General features: G+C 34.8%; 2 protein-coding genes across 4 annotated transcripts in view; both read left to right on the forward strand.

Annotated features, from left to right (window-relative positions):
* Window positions 1-19,739, forward strand: part of LOC140959887 (rhomboid-like protein 19) — a 45,441-nt gene extending 25,702 nt beyond the window's left edge. The window contains exons 2-9 of one of the 2 annotated variants that reach the window (XM_073417920.1): window positions 16,402-16,536; window positions 16,644-16,765; window positions 17,577-17,637; window positions 17,728-17,894; window positions 18,207-18,312; window positions 18,441-18,643; window positions 18,749-18,889; window positions 19,414-19,739. In XM_073417920.1, the coding sequence (XP_073274021.1) occupies window positions 16,513-16,536; window positions 16,644-16,765; window positions 17,577-17,637; window positions 17,728-17,894; window positions 18,207-18,312; window positions 18,441-18,643; window positions 18,749-18,889; window positions 19,414-19,519 (930 nt within the window). In that variant the 5' untranslated portion in view covers window positions 16,402-16,512 and the 3' untranslated portion in view covers window positions 19,520-19,739. Of the gene's footprint in view, window positions 1-16,341; window positions 16,537-16,643; window positions 16,766-17,576; window positions 17,638-17,727; window positions 17,895-18,206; window positions 18,313-18,440; window positions 18,644-18,748; window positions 18,890-19,413 lie in introns of those variants that run through there. The other variant, XM_073417921.1, reaches the window with a different exon arrangement.
* On the forward strand, window positions 2,467-13,390 carry LOC140959022 (uncharacterized). 2 transcript variants are annotated; one of them, XR_012171870.1, is made up of 17 exons: window positions 2,467-2,977; window positions 4,073-4,248; window positions 4,544-4,697; window positions 4,822-4,874; window positions 5,648-5,791; window positions 5,921-6,025; window positions 6,107-6,232; window positions 7,045-7,200; window positions 8,253-8,359; window positions 8,502-8,664; window positions 8,859-8,924; window positions 9,766-9,859; window positions 11,163-11,275; window positions 11,659-11,729; window positions 12,122-12,272; window positions 12,614-13,112; window positions 13,187-13,390. XR_012171870.1 is itself a non-coding variant. In XM_073416720.1 (16 exons), exons 1-16 carry the CDS (start codon window positions 2,632-2,634, stop codon window positions 13,052-13,054), a joined length of 2,466 nt encoding a protein of 821 aa, XP_073272821.1. In that variant the 5' UTR covers window positions 2,467-2,631; the 3' UTR covers window positions 13,055-13,211. The 2 variants fall into 2 exon arrangements, 1 of the variants encoding a protein (XP_073272821.1); XM_073416720.1 differs by having other exon boundaries at window positions 12,614-13,211.
* Window positions 19,740-20,713: the final 974 nt, after the last annotated feature.

Genomic DNA, 20,713 nt, shown 5'->3' on the forward strand with positions numbered 1-20,713 from the left:
ATATATAAAGCTAGCTAGCGATGGCTGCTAAGCTCACAGGAAGATTGAATCAGGTGAAGTCTCCTACAAGTTTTTGTAGGGTTTTCATGTGAGGGAAAGGAGAAGCTTAATTTGATTGTGGGGTTGGAATTGTAGCTCAAGTTTGCCAATAAATAGGGGATACACACACTAGCTACCAGCATGGGGATATGCGAGGGATTCCTTGATATGTATATATTTTTCAATTTTTTTTTTAATTATGTTGGATGAGTGATCGAACCGGACAATTTTATTATTTAAAATATTTGAATTGTACTGTTATTTTCAATTATAATTTTTGATAAAACAGTAAACTAATTTTTCATTCCTGGGGATTACATGTAATTACCACAATTTAATTTACTACTAGTTAGATGCACACAGTATATATATTATTCCACAGTGCTTAAATTTTTTTTACATCATTAATGTATATGACTAATTAAAAAAAATTAAAATAATATCATATATTATTCATGAAATAAAATAAATAAATTATTTATACTCCATATTGTAATCTAATTAGGGTTTGGATGAGATATCCTTTTCTAGGTTGTAAAGCAAAAGTTGCTTTTTCCTCCTCTGAAGCTCAATTTGTCTGGGAGTGCCTGGACGAACATGGATTCCTCATCACTCAAAACTTTAATATAATAAACATGGAAGAAAATTGAAATAATAATGAGACTATAAATTTTCATATCCATGCGGGAGTTAAATCGTAATTAGAATAAATATATCATAATATATATTATTTAACTTATATATTAACAAACTTTGATGTGATCATCCGTGTTTTATTAAATTCCAAATTTAATTTTATTTCATTTAACATTCATTATTCAAGAAAAAAAAATCTATTATCATAAGTTTATCAACACATAATTGTCTTTAACAAATTCCTCGAAATTTGTTGTACTTAGCCCTTAAGTGAAAATATCCACTTCAAGATCAGAACGTGCACAGAAGAAGAACTCCCGCACGTGTGGTTCTGGCTAGGCTTTCCTGAGGAGTATCACAAGACTCTCAAGTCAGGAATAGCGATCTTACTTATATTTATATTATATTCCTTTAACTCTCTTACTCCCTCTAATTATCAGTTACCACATGCTTTTTCTTTATATTTTATTTTCTTTCGTACGATTTCAATTCCAAAAAATTAAATACTTTTATTTTTTAAAACGACCAACTAATGTATGTGCGTGTGTATATGAAAACTATTGGTTATTTTTATTTTAAAAGATGACATGTAGACAAATGAACCAACGTCATCTTTCAAATTTAAAATCACAACGAGGCTACTAATTAATGACAAAAACTTGTGTGAGACGGTCTCACGGGTCGTATTTGTGAGACGTATCTCTTATTTGAGTCATCCATGAAAAATTATTACTTTTTATGTTAAGATTATTACTTTATATTGTGAATATGAGTATGGTTGACCCGTCTCACAGATTAAGATCCGTGAGACGGTCTCACATGAGACTTACTCCTAATTAATATAATTTCAAACGATTGAGTGTCGATTGATAACGTAAATAGTAATAAATAAAATTAAATATTCTTAAAAAATTTCAATAAAAAAAAACATGTGTCTTCCACCATGTATGTTACGGAGCTATCAATCCAATATTCGTATTTCATATTCTCTCCTGTCATTTCAAAACTATAAATTTCATTTTACAATAATAAAAAACTTACTTGGTTCTTTATTTTTCCATGCATTGCGCGTGTCACAACCCACTAGAGTATATATATAATTATTTAGTTACTTATTTTCTACAAAAAGCCAACAAAAAAGTTAAAATCTGCAGTGAGAAATATGAATTTCTGCTGCTATACTTTATTTGAAAAAAATTAAAAAAAATAAAAAGAAAAAGAAAAAAGACACCCTTTCGAAAATGTTATAAGATCGAAATTACATGCAACAAAAAGGTGAGATTCGCATGGAATCATTAATATAGGTTGCGCACATATATATTATATTATATGGTAAAAACTTGTGTGAGACGATATCATGAGTCGTATTTTGTGAGACATATCTCTTATTTGGGTCATCCATGAAAGATATTAATTTTTATGCTAAGAGTATTACTTTTTATTGTGAATATCGGTAGGGTTGACCCGTTTCACAGATAAATGTTATGTTTCTTTTGGTATGTAGATACATTTTATTCTCTACTACGATTTTTATTCGTGATCGACTTAATTTAACGATTCATCGTTACGTAATATGCGAAAACGTCGAAATTACAAATTTTTGTTTTTCGAAAATTTTTCGGGTTTCATCCCCTATTAAAATTTTGATTCCATTTTACCAAAATTTAAGACTTGACAATACATATATAACTGCGAAGCCACCCGCACTGCTAATTTTCTGTGTGGCCCAGTTGAGTAGCCCAATGGGTCAAGTGTACGGATAAAGTGTCCCGTACCAAGCAAATCGGACCACAGCCACACGTCTCAACAGAAAATGTATAAATCCCCAATTCCATGCATATCTCTCATCTTTGCCGCTCGACTCACCTAATTTCACAAACGATATGATCCGATAATCTTCCCCATTATGACAAATTCGTTTTGAATCACATAATTTTTGGTTTAATTTCCCAGTGTATGGAAATGGCTTCAGTATCAACGATGTTTCCTGTCGCTTGTTCTACATCAGCCAGTCCGAGAGTTAGGAAGAAGCATCACTCGCACAAAAGCAGTAAAGATGTCGAATTTAACAACCAAAATTTGGGTAAAAAAGGTGGGGCGCTGGGGAATGTCGTGGAAGTGGTTCGAACCGATGTGAGTTTTATTCGTAAAGGGTTGAGTAAAGGCTTGCAATGGACGAATAAATCGTTTCGGATTCCGGAGATTTCGAAATCAGTGGAGGATTTAATATGGCTGCGGAATGTAGAGGATCCACGTGCGTCATCATTACGTTTTCCCTCTTGGCCTCAGCCTTATTATCCTGGTATTCAACAAGCGTTGTACATTGCATTTCTATTATAATTATGGTGACTATCTTTTCCTGTTTCATGTATTTGAAATGACATTGTTTTGAATGGTGATAGACTTGTATATAAGGGTTTTGAAATGTGAAAGCTTTAGGTTTTTTACAGTCTACCACTTCTTAAACTAATATCCACTTTTCAAATAGTTAAACACTCGGATGTTTAGTATTTTCACTTGAACTGGTGGAATGGAGGATCATCTTAGTTATTGTAATTTGTAACTCGTGCTTATAATCCTATGTGCATACATATACAGGATTCTTATATGTCTTGAATTTTGATAAAGACTGAACTTATTATGTAGTGGCAGTGTAAAGAATGTGTTTGTATTTTGGATAGTGGTTTAGAGTTTATTCCGCTACTCAAAAGACTGATAGGATTTTACATGCTTCAAACAGCATAATGATTTCATTAAACAAGTTTTGTCAATATTACCAAACCATTGAATTTGTGGAAGTTGATGATGTCATCTTTATAGCAGTTGCAAGACTGGGTGGCTTGTATTATGCCGTCATATGCTATGGCAGCTGAGTTACCTCTGTGCATATCTCACTCTGTTTATGGAAAAAGATAGCACATTACGTAAAACATACTCTTTAGCCAGAACCTCGTAGCTCAACTTAGCCGTACCTGAATTCAGTCTAAGATCACTGTGCATATGATGATAGTGTTAACATACTTCATGTATACTCTTTAGCCAGAACCTCGTAGCTCAACTTAGCTGTACCTGAATTCAGTCTAAGATCACTGTGCATATGATGATAGTGTTAATATACTTCATGTATACTCTTTAGCCAGAACCTCGTAGCTGAACTTAGCTGTACCTGAATTCAGTCTAAGATCACTGTGCATATGATGATAGTGTTAACATACTTCATGTATACTCTTTAGCCAGAACCTCGTAGCTGAACTTAGCTGTACCTGAATTCAGTCTAAGATCACTGTGCATATGATGATAGTGTTAACATACTTCATGTATGCTGGTCAGGAATGTTATGAGATTCTGACATGTTGTACAGATTAAATATCTACCCTCTCATTTCTTGTTTGGACAGAACTCTTGGGTATTGATTTGTTTCTGGCTGATCTTAAAGCCCTCGAGGTATATGCTATCTATGTTTACTATCTCTCCAAGATGTGGACAAAACCACTTCCGGAGACCTATGATCTGCAAGAAGTTACTGATTATTTCACTTTGCGGCCACATATAGTGGTTCTCCGACTTCTCGAGGTATTCTATTCTAAAATGTTTGACATAATTCACATTTCATCTTTGCCTATTATTGTTCATTTCCAGCAAATATTTCCAAAGAAAGTACGTCTGATTCTTAATTTTTTATCTATTTTTGGACAAAGGCACTGTGTTTTTTAAAGTTTTAACAGTACTTTACTTCGGTGGCTCCAGGCAAACACATTCTTTTCTTTAAGCAATGACCCTGCTGCAAATTCATGCTCGATCTAATTCTTATACTCAGTGAGCTGTTATTCATATAACTTTATTCTTACCCAGTCGTATCTTGTGGAAGGTCTTTACTGCCTTTGTTTCCGCTGCAATCAAATCCAGGATCTCAGGGATCAATTCAGCTAGTAACAAGGATGCTGGTGAAAATAATTCCAAATACAACTTTGGGATAATATTAAAAGAAACAATGCTAAATTTGGGTCCCACTTTTATAAAAGGTGATATGGCATCTCCTGCGTATGGGATAGAGCGCGTGGCTTGTTTTTCTGTTCACAGTTGTTTTGAGGTGTTTCATGTCAAGTATTTCCAACTTTTCTTATGGAAGCCTGTGCTTTTGTGCAGCTGGTCAGTCCCTTTCTACAAGGCCAGATATGATCGGTTCTGAAATATCAAAGGTGTGATGCCTGGCATATGTATAGTTACTTTTGTTTTGGGAAACAACTGTGCATGTGGAATTATGGCATAGGGTATCACTGACCAACCAGAAATAAATTGGGAAAAGTTCAGCTATCTTGTTGAACAACATGTTTTGTGGTTGAATATCGAGGCATATGCAGTTCCTTGTCACTTCCAATATTTCATCTGAAATTTTGTCATCTCAACCTTTGACATTGGTGGGATGTTCCTTATGTCAAGACCCTTCCCCATTCTTAACCGAAGTGTATAATTTTGTAGAGACAAGAGAGAGAACAGACTATGGATTGTCATGAGTTGTAAGCTCCGTGGCAATCCTATTTGAATCTCTCCTCCCAATGATGGTATATTACAACAAAAAGGCAGAAAGTATAATAAAATGGGCAGTTAGCAAGAGCCCCGTTATCACTTTTACAATGATTTCATTGTGGTGGAGTTAAATTTTTGGTACTCTTTCATGATCTTCTTTGACTAGTTAATTTTATTTGTCAAGTAAAATCATTCATAATTATTTGCGGTCAAACAATCAGAATTTTATGTATAATACGCGCTGCATGTACTCACTGGATAGAAAAGCATGTTTCGAAAATTGAATGCAATTAAATTGTAACAATATTGAAAGCTCAAGCAACATATTGACTGAAGCAGTCACATTAACATGATCACTGACCTCTAAAATACAGTTGAATTTTCTTTGTATCTCAAACTAGATTTTAGAATGTTTTCTCATTTCTGGTTTTAGTTATGACCACAGGCATTATCAGAGCTACATGATCAAATCCCACCTTTCCCCAGGGCTGAAGCCATGAAGATTGTTGAGGAAGATTTAGGTTCTCCTGTTGATGCATTCTTCAGCTATTTCTCCAAAGAGCCGGTAGCTGCAGCTTCATTTGGGCAGGTATAGAATGTTAACATCACATGTTATCAATAAATAAAGAGTACTAAAAAAAGAACTAGATATTGATGATTTTTTTCATGAGTCACATCACCATTCACGCTTGTTTTTATATCTCTTGACATTTTATAGGTTTACGAGGCAAGTACTCTCGATGGGTTTCGAGTTGCTGTGAAAGTTCAGCGTCCTAACTTACGCCATGTCGTTGTTCGAGATATTTACATTCTTCGCTTAGGGGTTTGCTTCAATCCCTTGTATTTGTATTATTCCTGCCATTTGCACACAGCGCTGTTATTTTATTTTTAAAAGCTATTTCAGCTGGGACTACTTCAGAAGATAGCCAAAAGAAAAAGTGACCCTCGATTATATGCTGATGAACTTGGAAAAGGGTTGCTTGGGGAGTTAGATTACAACTTGGAGGCTGCAAATGCTTTAGAATTCATGGTAATTCTTAGTTCTAGACATAATGTAGTTACTTTTGACGCAACACCACTCCCCAAATTTCTGAAAAATCATGGACAAACTTTTAGAGAGAAAACGGGGAAACTTCTTCTTTGTTTACGTTGAACCAGGGAACAGCATACTAGTTCAGGTTAGATTTATATGAACCGCCTTCAAGGTTGACATTATAACATTGCATTTGATGACTGGTAGTGGTATGACTCTGTTTCCACCTAATCTGTGGACATGATTATTTTCACTAAACAAAGAGACATCCCTATGAACTGTAATTATATTATTGCATTTGATCTTGGCTATCGATATTATGTTTTTTTTATGTCATTAGTATATTATTGTGATCGCAGTGACAGCAATCTTGTCATGATAAAATCAAATGCAACAAGCTGTTTTGTGGTCATCCAGAGTGAACAAAAACCTAGTCCTTTTCTTAGTTTGATGGGAAAAATAGTCAGTGATATATTTTCGTATCATCGCGCCCTTTTGAACAAAATGCAAATGAAAGAAACATCGTGTATCTATTTATTCTTTAACTTTTATCCTTGTGATTTTCACTTTGATATCGGATTAGCTAAATGGAACTTGTTGACTTAAGCTTGAGTTTATCTGAATTTCTCAAATATATGTTAACTTCAGTAAATTGAATTAGGCTGTTAGCGAGACAGGTTGTTTTGCTTGATAGAGGTAAACAATTGGTTAATTCTGGAGTCTAGAGCTACTATATGAAACATATATTTTTTCCAGTCCATTTTTATTTTGAATTAGCTTTTACCTCAGTTTGGTATTTTTCTCTGCAGGAAGTTCATTCTCGCTTTCCGTTTATTTGTTTGCCTAAAGTAGTTCAGCATTTGACCACAAAAAGAGTTCTAACTATGGAATGGATGGCTGGGGACAGTCCGAGCGATTTGATATATGTATCTTCAAAAGAATCCAAGGAAAAGCTTCTGGATTTGGTATGTAGATTTCATTAGGCTCTTTATGGATTGCAAGGCTATGTAAAAGGAGCAAGCATTTAACTAGAAAGCTATTACACTTTATGAGCTTCTATAGTGTGTCATACTACTTTGATCTTGGATATAGTACATGTGTATCCACAACTGAGTTTTTTTGTTGGACTTCACACAATAATTGATGGAATTGCATACTTAGAAAATTAAACTCATAGGTAAAACATTCCTAGTTGCCAAAGTAGTAGAGCTATGGAAGGAAATTTAATTAGTATAACATAATAGTTGTCCATATACTGTACTAGCCGGAGACTTAGTGCTCAAACCAAAGCTGTATTTTAAAGGTTTTAAAAATAAACATGCCTACCAGCAGAATGCGTGACTTATTAATACCAATTCCCCTAAGTTAACACTTTGGTGATAAGATAAACTCCTAAGACCATAAATCTTGTTGCAAATTTCCATAAATCTATGAGAAAGAATCTATTCTTGCTAAAACTAAAAGTTTGGTGATGTAAGTTTTTGTCAATGCTTTGCTAGGGAAAGAACAGTTATGGCATTATGAAAAGTGAATTACTTTCTCTTTTAAATGGATTCACTATTAAAAAGAAAGTTCCAGTTAATACACAAATTGTGTTTGCCCCTGCGGCCTGCATTCATTGTATCTTTTGGTCGATTTGGTTGGAGAGAAACAATTGAATTTTCACAGATTATTCAGAGTTTTTGGACGAGGTGTGGGAGAAGATCAAATTCAGAGTTGCGACTTGGACGACGAAGCTGTCAGAGTTTAATCATTTGTTTATTTCGGATTTAGTTAGGGACTGAAAATTTTTATGCTCTTGACACTAGTGTAGTAGTGGTTTTTGCTAATTCCTTTATTAGGTGTTTTGCGGATTCCTAATCCGCTTCTTTGTAATCCCTTCTATTATTATAATAACAAAAAAACATGTCTTAATTTAATCTAACGCTGGAAAGTAGTCAACTCTCATGTGCTAGTATAGTCTATCAGTTCTGTTTGTGAATTATGCTCATTGATTCTTCTGCCTCGAACACTCTAGGTCAACAAAGGAGTAGAGGCATCACTGATTCAGCTTCTTGAGACTGGCTTGGTGCATGCGGACCCACATCCTGGAAATTTACGTTACTTATCATCTGGGAAAATTGGGTAAATTCACCTATTGTTAACTAGTGATATGATGTTTTGTACATGTCTTGTTGCACTTCAACACCTGCTGGTTGAGATGGATAACATTTTTGACGTCTGATATTTTTCTTACTTCTTCTTATTCACCTTAATATTGTGACAGATTCCTTGATTTTGGCTTGGTTTGTCGGATGGAGAAGAGACATCAATTTGCTATGCTTGCTTCCATTGTGCACATAGTGAATGGTGATTGGGCATCCCTCGTGTATGATTTGACTGAAATGGATGTTATAAGACCGGGAACTAATATACAACTTTTCACCATGGTAGTATCCATATCTGAAGTTATTTGGTCTGTTCATGTGTATGTTCTGTGTTTTTCCTTGCATTTCAGATGACTGTCTTCTGAGTATAGGTGTTCTTTTGATAGCTGGCACTTCAAATTGTTATATTCTGATGGGTCATTGGTTGTATTTAAAGATATTTATTGGCATAATTGACATTCCTTCAAACCATTCAGGACTTGGAGGATGCCCTAGGGAAGTTGGAATTTAACGGTGGAGTTCCTAGTGTTAAGTTTAGTCTGGTAAGAAAGTCTTTTAATGCTATTCTAGACAGTTAAAAGAGTTGCAGAGTTATGTTTAATCATGTTTTGACAAAAGAATTTGGAATCCATACATTAATCATCACATGGAACTTGTATGATACTGCACAATCTAGTTTGTCAGGTTATATAGCTTGTGTAACTTTCCTTGATGATCAATGTAGATTTAGAAGGATTACTGAAGCTTCAATTTGAGGTCCTGTCATGTAACAAAATTACGATTGTTGTTTCGGAAACTGGTTGAATAATATTTAGATTTCCCGGTTGGATGTGGGTCAGTTCTGCGCGTACCGTGCTGGTCAACATTTCAATGTACCGGTGAAATTTTCAAGGAATGTTTGAGGGTTGCAATTATGTGGATCTTTTATTTAATTTCAAATACTGTCCTCACTACACATGACACTGGGTTTGGGGTCATAGAATTGGAGGCCTTTGCTCAGTAATCAATAGAAATCTCTCTCCTGCTTCATTTTCGGTCTAAAGTCTTCGATGCGAAAATGTGAATCTATGTCTTGAATTTCCCATATGCATGAAATTAACAGCTGCCTTGAATTTTTTCATTCATTGAGATGAATCAATCTGAGAGTTTTATGCATCTTTATATCAATATTTCCGTTTCAATTTATAGTGTTTTGATCATCTCATTTTCTGATGATTATATAATTTTATTTTATACTTGATTCTTTCAGGGCATATATGTTTTATCATGTTGGAAAACACTTTAATTTACTTGAAGATTTCAGTAATTTCCTTTCAGTTAATTATCATGATGTTTTCGTATTGATTAGTTTTGTGACTACTTGCTTGATTGCTTGTTCTAAAGGTTCTGGGAAAAATATGGTCTATAGCATTGAAGTATCATTGCCGCATGCCACCATACTTCATACTTGTCCTGCGTTCTCTTGCTTCTCTAGAAGGTTAGTCCTCTAAAGAGCTGGCACAAAAAATCGGCAACGGTGTAGACTGTAGACGTCATGCACATACATCAGCTCAAACGTTACTTTTCCTTTTGTTATTTATTTTGTTGAAAACGAAGAATTTAGGAGAACCATAGTGTTAGATAATATATTAGCTTCAACAAATTGATATTTTCTTTTTTAGAAGAGTTCTGTGGATATGATTAATTACATCCCTAGCTATTAAAATCAGTATGCTTTATTCGCATATTTTTCTGGTTGACGACTTGGTCAATTTGGTGTTAGTGGGAATGTCAGCCTCACTAATAAAATGAACCATTTAAAATTAATCAAATTCACATCCTTCAAACTACCTGAAAGACTAAATTCTTAAATGTCGCTGTTGTACTTTCTCTACACCTTAGCAATGGACCTATTATTAAAGTAGAGTTGGTGTTTGGAAAACTATGATTTAGCCCGGTTCTAGTTGCAAAAAGCTCTCCTTTAAGGACATGTTGCAGCTATGTATAACCCTTACCGTTTCATGTTTGAACAAGTAGTAGTTGTTCTTTCATTTACAATTATCATAAAGAAGTGAACCCCAGCTGGTTTGAATAAATAGATAGTTGCAATTATCTCTGAATAAATAGATAGTTGCAATTATCTACATTTCTGCAGGAGAATTGGGTCAATGACCCTAACAAATTTGAATTTTAAAAAATATCTCCATATGTTAAAATATCAGTTTGCAGTGGGTTGTGTCATGTGTTTCTGGTTGAAAGTCAATTTTTAAATAGATTGAAGGGAAGGGCATAAACTTAAACAACCCTTTTTCTGCCATGTTCATGACCAAGTTCATCTGTAATCAGGCTCCAGTTTTAACAAACTACCATTATGTCTTAAACTGATTTGGATAACAAATCTTAGAAGCATGTCAGGCCTACCTATCAGATAATTATATTGTCGTACAGAAGAGAGCAAGATGTGGTGGCTTAATTCTTGTCTTTAAAGTAAGAGCATTGTAAAGCCGTGTAACTTGTTGGGGGGGGGGGGGGGGTTGTTTTGTATTCCCTTATTTACTTGATCAAATTGCTGGATGGTTTACGTCTACTGCTTCTTCTCTAATTACAGTTAAAACGGACAAAGGAGTTTGCTCTTTTCTGTCTACATTAACTATGTGTGCATTTTTTGGGTTGTGAGTTGTAATGTAGAATGATTTAGATATTTTATATTAATTTTTCCCTCTTGGGCCTTTTCTACGTGAACCGATGCAATTGAATAGTGCGTAACAATTTTATCTGGGGTTTGTTCATCTGTCCTGCAGGATTGGCAATTGCTGCAGATCCAACATTCAAGACATTTGAAGCCGCATGCCCTTTTGTTGTCCAAAAACTTCTTGTTGATGATTCTCCTCCTGCCAGGAGAGTTTTACATTCGGTACTTTGTTGAAGTCATCACTGTATTATCCTTAGTTATTTGGTGATTGACTTTGATTTGGACTTCTGTGATTGTTGCAATGTGACATCGATTGTTTACTTTGTAGTTTATGAGGTTGAGCATATTAATGCAGAAGATTTTAGCAACTGAGTTATTATACGACCTTGTTTCTTGGCTGATATATCTTTCCTTTTATGATTCTTTTTGGTCTTTTTCTAGGTCAAGACAATAGCTCTGGTGTATACTTTGAAAAAATATATAAAGTTTATTACCATAAAATCAAATGCAAAATATGATATGAATAACAACGCGATGTATAGGAATATACCGTTATAGTTCATGGTAGCTTTTTGTTTGTTAGTTTACTTAAGCTTTCATTTCAGGTGGTATTTAACAGAAGGAGAGAATTTCAATGGAATAGGCTTGCACCTTTCTTAAGAGTTGGAGCAACCAGGTATAACTTCCTCTTCTTGTTGTTAATATGTTCTGGGCTTTTTATTTTTCATTTTTTGTAATTAATAGCTTTTAATTATTTAATATAATATTGTTCCGTAATGAGTAACCAGGTTTATTTTACTAATGGCTTTTCTAAATTTTGAGTCGGAAGAAGATTTTCACTCTGAAACTGTAGTTTGGCAATTTATATATCTAATGAGAATACGGTGTCAGTTCTCAAATGGGATTGTCCATTCATTATTTTTTATATCCGATGAGATTACAGTGTCAGTTCTCAAATGAGATTGTCTGTTGATTATTTTTGTAAACGTAACTTCTGTTTTGATTGATTAATTATCAGTTTTAGCCTAGTGCTTTCTTCTAGAATTTACTCTTCCATTTGATGTCCAGGAACCGGTTGCTCTCATTGCTGCCATCAACTACTAGAGCTTCTCTTGGTCATTCAGTGCAAGTTGCCCCTGAAGTTGATATGGCAAATCTGGTTTTCAGACTTCTGCCATCTAAAAATGGTTTTGTTCTAAGACGACTTTTAATGAGTGCAGTGAGTACCTATTCATTGCTTGAGCCTGTTTTTCCTAATAGATTCTTGCTGATGATAAGGGTGGTAATGACATTAGTATTCATTCTGGTTAGCTCAAGATTATCTTAGTATGAGTTAGGGATATTTGTTTTCTACTTCTCTTTTTGCTGGATCTATTTCATCTTTGAATGTTTGCTAGAGCCTGATAAGTCGAAACTTTTGCCCATGAATCAATGTCCATCAGAAAGTGATTATATTACACTTCAATATCGAATTTGTGATATAATAGCTGGTTAGCATAAAGAGTAGACTGATGTTATTACCATGATATTTTGAGCTTAATGAAGTAACATATTCAACAGGATGGAACTTCATTGATACGGGCAGCAGTTTCGAAGGAGGCGAGTCCTTTCCATCGACAATTTTGCATGGCCCTTGCTGATACAATATACAAATGGATGTGTCAAGCGCTAGCAAAGCGTTTCAATCTTTCCAGATTAAGCTCCATAGTGATGGTGGCAAGTGAAGCCAAGTACAGAAGTATAGGTTCTTCTACCAGACTAACTTCTCCAAGTAGTGAGTATGAATCCATCCTTCGAGATAGAAGGCTAAGAGTTATTTTCTCAAAGGCGATATATTCTGCTCGAAAAGACCGGATATTAATGCTGAAATTCTGTTGGTCTTCATTTGTAATGTTCTTCGTGGCATCAGCCTTGGCTTGCCATCGTGTATTTGTCTCTCTCAGTGAAGCTTACATGGGTCCTTCATCCTATCCTTCCAAGCAAATTGCAATGGTGGTATAGCATACAACCAGACCTTATCACTTTGCTTCGAACATGTCATGATGATCATCCGTTGGAGGTATGCAACGTGTATATGCGTGATTTTTAGAGTTGTAAAATGATTATCTTATGTTATCGGGCTGAAACATATAGGTACATTTTCAGCATAGGAATTAGCGTCCACAGAGATTGGCAAAAATACACCGTCACTTTTGTAGATGTGATGTAGTCATAACTTTGTAAATGCTTTTTTGCATATAGTTTCTTTGTTCGTCCCTCTTGTTCGTCATAAATTTACAATCTTGTTGCAAGTTGATTTCTGTATTTTGCATATTTGTTTTAGCGGGCACACCAACGAGTAAGCAAGACAATTACTTTTAAAATCTATAACTGGTTACTTTTTCTTATGAAAAATTTAAGTTATATCTCCAATCATCTAAAGAAATAGTTTTGCTCAAGTTATTTTTAGATTTCGTGCCTACATTTTTTTTAAATCGATAATCCATGTTGTAGTGGGTGGAGTTATTAATATTGATGTGATTGAAAATTAAATGCCTGCACGTGTGTTTGAAAATCTTAGAATTAGGGCAATACACTTCCCATGATGTTCATAAAATCGACCAAAAATTGAAACTCCAAACCCATTATCAATATCAAACTAAGATATCAAAGATTGATGATTGTTTGATACATTTAATAGCTGCTACGTCCATAAACTCCTCAAGCATAACAAGATTGCCGCCTAAACCAATGTATTTTCTTTCAACATTTGCTCCAATCGTCCTCATACTTGGTTGAGGCTGCAGGCAACCTTCTATTTGAAAAACTACAGTAGATATGTTTTACGTGCAAGAACTACCCAAAATGTTAAAAAATGCCAGTTAGCTCAAGGGTCATTACAATATGAATACCTGCTTCAAAGCTCGGGACATTGTCAAAACGGCGCCTCTGCCTTCCCCAAGAGGTTGAGTAATGTGATATGCATGCCCTGATTTAATAATGATATTGTTTCCAAACAAAAGATTGAAACATATCAAAAGTGCAAAAATTGGACAAGTGAATGTGTATAACCTGACATCCCATAACCACGTACTTCAGCATATATTTTAGCTCCTCGCTTCTTTGCATGCTCCAGGTCCTTATCGTTTAACAAGTTTGAATACCAGGAACACATAAATTCGTTTGAACCAGAAGAGAAAAAAAGCACAAAAAGCATCGTACATATTCCAGGCTTTTACCAACCCAGTGAAACATAATTGCCCTATGTTTCCTTGCATTGTTTCGACACTTGGTCAATCAGTTCTTAAAAATTAATGACAGTATGACACAATCAAAAGAAAGAGGAGATTATAATTTAAAGCAACTCTGCTCCTAAACCTCCTTGGTTGACAACTTTGGAAGAAAACGATGGAGAGGGATCGTAGAGACATTCTTTTTACAGAGTGTACAATAGCTTCCCTCACATTATAAGGAGAATAAACTTTATTGACATAATTGTAACAGCACTCACCTCCAAAACCAGGATATGCCAGAACCTTCTCCTATACTGTATTTCAGCAGTTTATCAGAGTGATGCATCTAATATCAAGCAATTTAGAATTGGATGCTATTCAAATTCAACTCCCAGATACTTAACAACACTACCATTTACACAAATCCATCACGAGCACATTCAAAAAGCCTCGAAGATTCTTCGGGAGAAGTATTGTATTTGATTGATAATGCCCTTGACACCCGTGTATAGTATCATTCCAGACAAAATTATCACCCTTTGTATTAAACTGAACAATGAAATATTTATTTCTTATATTGCATTGCATTGCATTGTGTTAGACACTGAAAATTTTAATAGTGATATCCTCCCAAATTTTATCATGAAAAATTCGAAGAACTAAGTTGAATCAATTACTGATCTCACAAGACAAATTAAAGCCATAAAAGTAGTCAAAGGATTCAAGGTACTTCTCAATAGATGGCTCAATCGATCAATTACCACCCACAAAATCCTGCTATGGAGAATGCATCGATGCTCGATTATGTTCCCCTAGCAACTGTGACATTAACATCTCCAAATTGAATCATCCTTGCACCATCTCCAATGGTAGCACAAGCTGTCACTGCAGCATGGTTTGGTCCCTAGATTCAAAATCTAGACTAAATAAATGATAACATCATCATCTTTATTTCCCACGATTCTCCATGCATCCAACAACATAATTTTCCTCCCTATGGTTTCAAAATGATAAAACTATGTTAATTGAATACCTGGAATCCATATTTCATGCTCACATAACCAGCAGCCATATTGATTAGTATCCTTGGGGATAAAAAACGGACTGAGTGGCCGTAGTTGCTGCAACCCAAGAATGCGAGATTCAGACTATTCGGTGATGATGGGAATGTTTGCACAAATTTAAGGAATAATTTCAATCCTGATTTCAAATTATCAAGGAATTGTGGAACAGTCATGGATTAATAGAGTGTCACCCAACAATTCATCATGTCACTACAACATTCGACAAATTTTGTAATGATTATGTCTCTTGTCAGATGGTCTCACGAATCTTTATAATATGTGAGACGGGTCAACCCTACCAATATTCACAATAAAAATTTATATTCTTAGCATAAAAATAAATATTTTTTCATGGATAACCTAAATAAGAGATCCGTCTCACAAAATACAACCCGTGAGACCGTCTCACATAAGTTTTTGCTTTTTGTAGTTCAGCAGGATCATAACAACCGTTATGTTAACCAACTTTGTCTTAGGATAAATCAATCAATGGTACGAAATTAAATACTTTTTAGCCTCACAAAATTAACTCGCAAGACGGTATTATAAAAGTTTTTGTATAAAAAATGCTATCTTAATTTATTAAAATCACGTGATTATGGAGGGTGATTTGTGCAAATTCAGAATTGATATTATTTTTGGGGCGGGTTTGGGATTTCAGGGATGTGGATATTAATCTCATACCCGCCCCGAACTACATCGAGGATTTAAAAAAATCTCCAAACCCGAAAAAATCGGAGATCTCCATCCCCGTTTCAGGTTTTCCCCGCGGGACCCCAAACCCGTGAGGAAAGTTGTCATCCTACTGTGTATACTTATTATAGGTTTTTATTATATTATATGCTAATAGATTAACGATCATAATTTTTAGTTTATTGATTTAATATGTTTAGAAATTAATAATAATTTTATCGATAATCAATAATTTTTTTAAAAAATAAATAATAAATAAAAGGGACTTTGGTCCTCGGCCCCTAGAAAGATTTTTTTTTTTGGGGATATTTTGTTAAAATTTTAATTATTTAATAATTAAAAAAAAATCGTCTTCGCCTCAACGAACTATTTGTTCAGGTCGTGTTTTAGGCTCAGGTTCTACAGATTTGGTTGCGAATTCAACAGTTCGATATCAACAACCGACTGTAGAATCCGATCGAACCATAATTCAAACCCATTTTTTCCCAAGATGAGCTCTGCACAGCTTTCAGGAGTAAGTACCACATGATCAGATCCGAATTTAGCAAGCAACAATCAACAGATCTGCGTGTTTTAACCTGTGAAAATAAAAATTTATTCATTTTTTAATTATTTTTTAAGGGTACGATGTTCTCTGGATTTACAAGGCTCTGCAAAGGGATGGCGGCAGTGCTGATTGGCGGTCACATTGTTGTTCAGTTTTTGCCCTCTGCTGTTTCTTATCTTGCTCTTATTCCAGCCAAGTATTATCCTTTTTCTTTTCATATCTCTCTGTGTATTTGTGTGTTTTTTATGCGTCCGGGTTGTTTTGGTAGCTTAATGGGGGGTATGGGAGAGTTACTTTAGCCTGATATCTGTTGGTTTATTTGTTTGTTTGTTTGGATTTTGGATGAATCGCTAAATAGATTACGATGAAGATCTCAGTTTATCGAGTATTATTAAAAAAAAAAAATTTTCTCTGTACTCTGCCTTACGTAGCTGGGGTGGTAAGATATTTGGGTTGCATTAAGCCTTTGGATTTAAAACCAAAATCTCATGTGTGCTTCACTAAAAGAGTGGTCAGTTGGTGCAAAAGAGAATTTGCCTATCGGTGCATTCACTGCAAACAGATATGGAATCATATAGTTGGATGATAAGAGAAGTGAGTTCCACGGAGCGGGGGTTGGGGTTTGTGAAAGATTTATCAAATGTTGATACCAGCATGTTGACCTGACTTGTAAACAACGAGGTGAGTGTCTGCAGATCCGCTTACCCCCCTTCCCACAGTGAAAACACAGAGAGATGAGTGCATTACTGCTAGTGATCCATTAATTGAATGTGATTACCGTCCTTTTCTTCTTTTCAACCATGAGTGAAGAAAAAGGTCTTAAATTAGCACATGACCGTTATTAGATTAACTTGGAGTGGAGGCTATAGCAAGCTTTACCAATGACTAACATTTCCAGCAGTTAAAACCCTCAGTCGGGCATTATTATTATTTTTTTGCATATCCTTTCACTTAGATTTAGATTCCACGAATCATGACACCACCATTTATTTGTGGATCTACTGTAGGACCATTCCTTTTGCTTGGAACCTCATTACAGCTGGTTACATTGAGCGATCAATATATGGAGTATGTAGTTGTTTTTTAATTTCATTTGCAGTCTACTACAGTCACCTTATTTGTTGTCCTTGGTTTTCAAATATTATCATTGTTTTGCAGGTAGTCATCAGCACCATTGGTCTTCTTTTTATCGGAAAGCTACTTGAACCTATATGGGGTTCTAGAGAATTTTTGAAGTTCATTTTTGCTGTTAACTTTCTGACATCAGTCTGCGTTTTCATCACGGCTATTTCCTTGTACTACATTACAAGGGAGGAAAGTTACCTGTAAGTAATGCAAGAGCAACATTTTATGCAGGAAATGTATTTGTGAGTGCTCTTTTTCGTGCTCCATTCCTTTCCTGTTAATGTTTTTTATTCATGCTTGTTAACTGGAATCAACTGTAATTTCGTAAAAAATCTGAGTGAAATATCATGTTCCGTATTCAATCTAATTCGAACCATTCAAAACAAGAGACCTGTCTTTAAAACTTTCACCTTCAGGCTAGCTGTTATTACCATCATCTATATGTTGCTACCCTGATTATCGAAAAATGAGTTTAAGAAAATTTTGGTTTCCTAATTGTTGTTATATTGCAGCTATATACCTATTTCTGGTTTCCAAGGGGTTCTTTCAGGGTTCTTAGTTGGCATCAAGCAAATAATGCCTGATCAAGAGCTACCTTGGTTGAAGTTAAAAGCAAAAGTATGGACATTTGCTTTTTATGTTTTTGTTTTATACCAAAAAGTTTCTAGTTTATCTCAAAACACGAAAACACTAAGCAATATTTTCTTTTTATTCTTTTAAGTGTCTCTTATTCTACTTTTTTGCAGTGGTTACCTTCTCTAGCATTGTTGGTGGCTGTGGTTGTAAGTTTTTTTACTGTGGAGTCTGCCTCATCTCTTCCTACCTTAATATTTGGCACCTACATAGGTTGGATTTACCTCAGATACTGGCAGCGTAATACAGAGATGAAACGAAGAGGCGACTCAAGTGATGATTTCGCATTTTCTACCTTCTTTCCTGAATTTTTAAGGTATTTGGCCATACCTCTGGTCTTATTCGTGATTAAGACTTTGTCTTCATTTCCTTTTTTTCATGTGTCTGCATCTCAATACTTACTATGAATGATGGTCTGCAGACCTGTCATTAATCCGGTTGCTGCAATTTTTGAACGGATGCTTTGTGGAAGAAGATCTGAAACCTCTGAAGAGTCCAGGGGCTACGCTTTAGGGGGTTCCTCGTTTCCTGGTTCAGATCCCATCGAAGCATCTAGGAGGAGGTAATATTTTGTGCTACTTTCGACTAAACATTCATGGACTTAATTAACTGGTGGGGGCAGATTGCTTGACTTGCCTATGAATTGCGTGATTTGCTGTCAATTGGAGATAACTTGGTGTTTATCTTTATGATGCATGTTTTTTTTTTCTAATTGTTTTATTGTATCACCACTGAGCTAATTTGTTTGCACATATCAAATTAATGGACAGTTAGTCGTGATTTATGAGTTATTGGTGTGGTGGTTGATGAGAATTTCTGAATGTTGGAGTGATTGAGCTATAATGCTCATTGAACATAGATATAATACTGCAGTGCGACCTATTTTAGTTATGTGATACGTTGAAGAATTTGTTAGTTTTGTGGGAATAGTGCTTTTACATTAGGAAAAAGTGAATTGAGATGTTTTGGACACCTATTACTCGGAAAATATTGTATGATCTTTCATTCTTGTTGCTTGTCGATGCCATTTGAATGTCGGGTCGGGACGAAATTAACTCTGCTGAAATGTTTCTTTTAAAACTGAAGGGAGAGAGGTGCGCGTGCGCTGGAAGAACGATTGGGATCAGAGAGACTGGCTGCAACTGGAACGACAGAGGGGAAACGGAACGAAGATGCGACGGAAAACGTTTAAAAAGCTCGGAAATGCAACCTCATTTGCTCAATTGGATTGGTTTTGTACAGTATGTACTCTGTATTTCTTATTTATACTTTCGGATGCAAGAGTAATTTTTGCATGTTTTGATTATTGATCCTCATCATTTCTTTTCCTAAAATTGCAAAATTTATGTAAAATTTGATCTATATTCGCACGTCACTGCCCATGGGTCCAAAATAGATTGGGAAAATGAATTTATGCATGTTTGGGATTTCACTTAAAATAAAATTGGAGGAAAAATATTGTGGGAAAAAAAATATTGTGCAATTGAAAAAAGTGAGTGGACGCCAAAGGAGATTGAATTTATTGTTAAAATTTTCGTTGGGATCCGCGAGCACCACACGAGGAGGCACGCACGCGTGCGGGGCCAAGATCTGCTGCGCCATGTTCTTCTTGCAACTGCTTCAATGGTTGTACATTTGTGTTTGTACTCAGAAAAAGCAAAGAAATTTTTGTAAAGTCAAACTATTGTTTTATTTTATCAATCTTTGAATTCTAATTGGTTATCTAACTCTTTGTTGGTGTAATTTACATTTTTTTTAAAAGAAATCTAAAAGTTGAAATAATCAATGTCCGGTTGGATCATGGATGTCAAATGAAGGTAAAAAGAAACATTTTAAAAAACGATAAAAATCATTTGATACAAACAAATGGATGGAAATAATCAAATAATATGAAAAAAGAGACGAATAAATAAACCATGTTTTAAAATACATACCATTAGAATATGAGATATTTAAGAGAATGAAGAAAGGTTTAACTATATGAAAAAAAATCTTTGCAAGCTCGTACATGAGACGAGATCAGTGGTTTACATATAATCCAACTATATTTATTATTTTATATTTTTTTTCATAAATCAATTTCCACTCAAATCTATTGAATCTCTCGACACGTCAAATTATAAGTGCTTGGAATTTACTATGATTAGTTAGCTACGAAATTAATGCGATAACGGCAATTTTATGATTTGTAATGTATGTTATTGTCTCGCACATCAGATAATTTTCGACAATAAAAGACACAACGATACTACAAAATTTTCTGTTATCTCGTTATTTTTCACAACTAAAAGACATCACTATCCACAATTGAAAAGACAAACCTCTATTTCATGCGTAACATTATCATATCATCTCAGCCACCTGCTTCGTTCGTTATATATATTGT

Source organism: Primulina huaijiensis, chromosome 15, assembly GCF_012295235.1.
Source record: "Primulina huaijiensis isolate GDHJ02 chromosome 15, ASM1229523v2, whole genome shotgun sequence".
NCBI classification, from domain to species: domain Eukaryota; kingdom Viridiplantae; phylum Streptophyta; class Magnoliopsida; order Lamiales; family Gesneriaceae; genus Primulina; species Primulina huaijiensis.

Coding starts and splice junctions, on each gene's coding strand:
- LOC140959022 (XM_073416720.1), top strand. CDS start 2,632: ATGGAAATGGCTTCAGTATCAACGATGTTTCCTGTCGCTTGTTCTACA. Junction 8,360..8,501: donor TTATCATCTGGGAAAATTGG/GTAAATTCACCT, acceptor ATATTGTGACAG/ATTCCTTGATTTTGGCTTGG. Junction 9,860..11,162: donor TTCTCTTGCTTCTCTAGAAG/GTTAGTCCTCTA, acceptor TCTGTCCTGCAG/GATTGGCAATTGCTGCAGAT.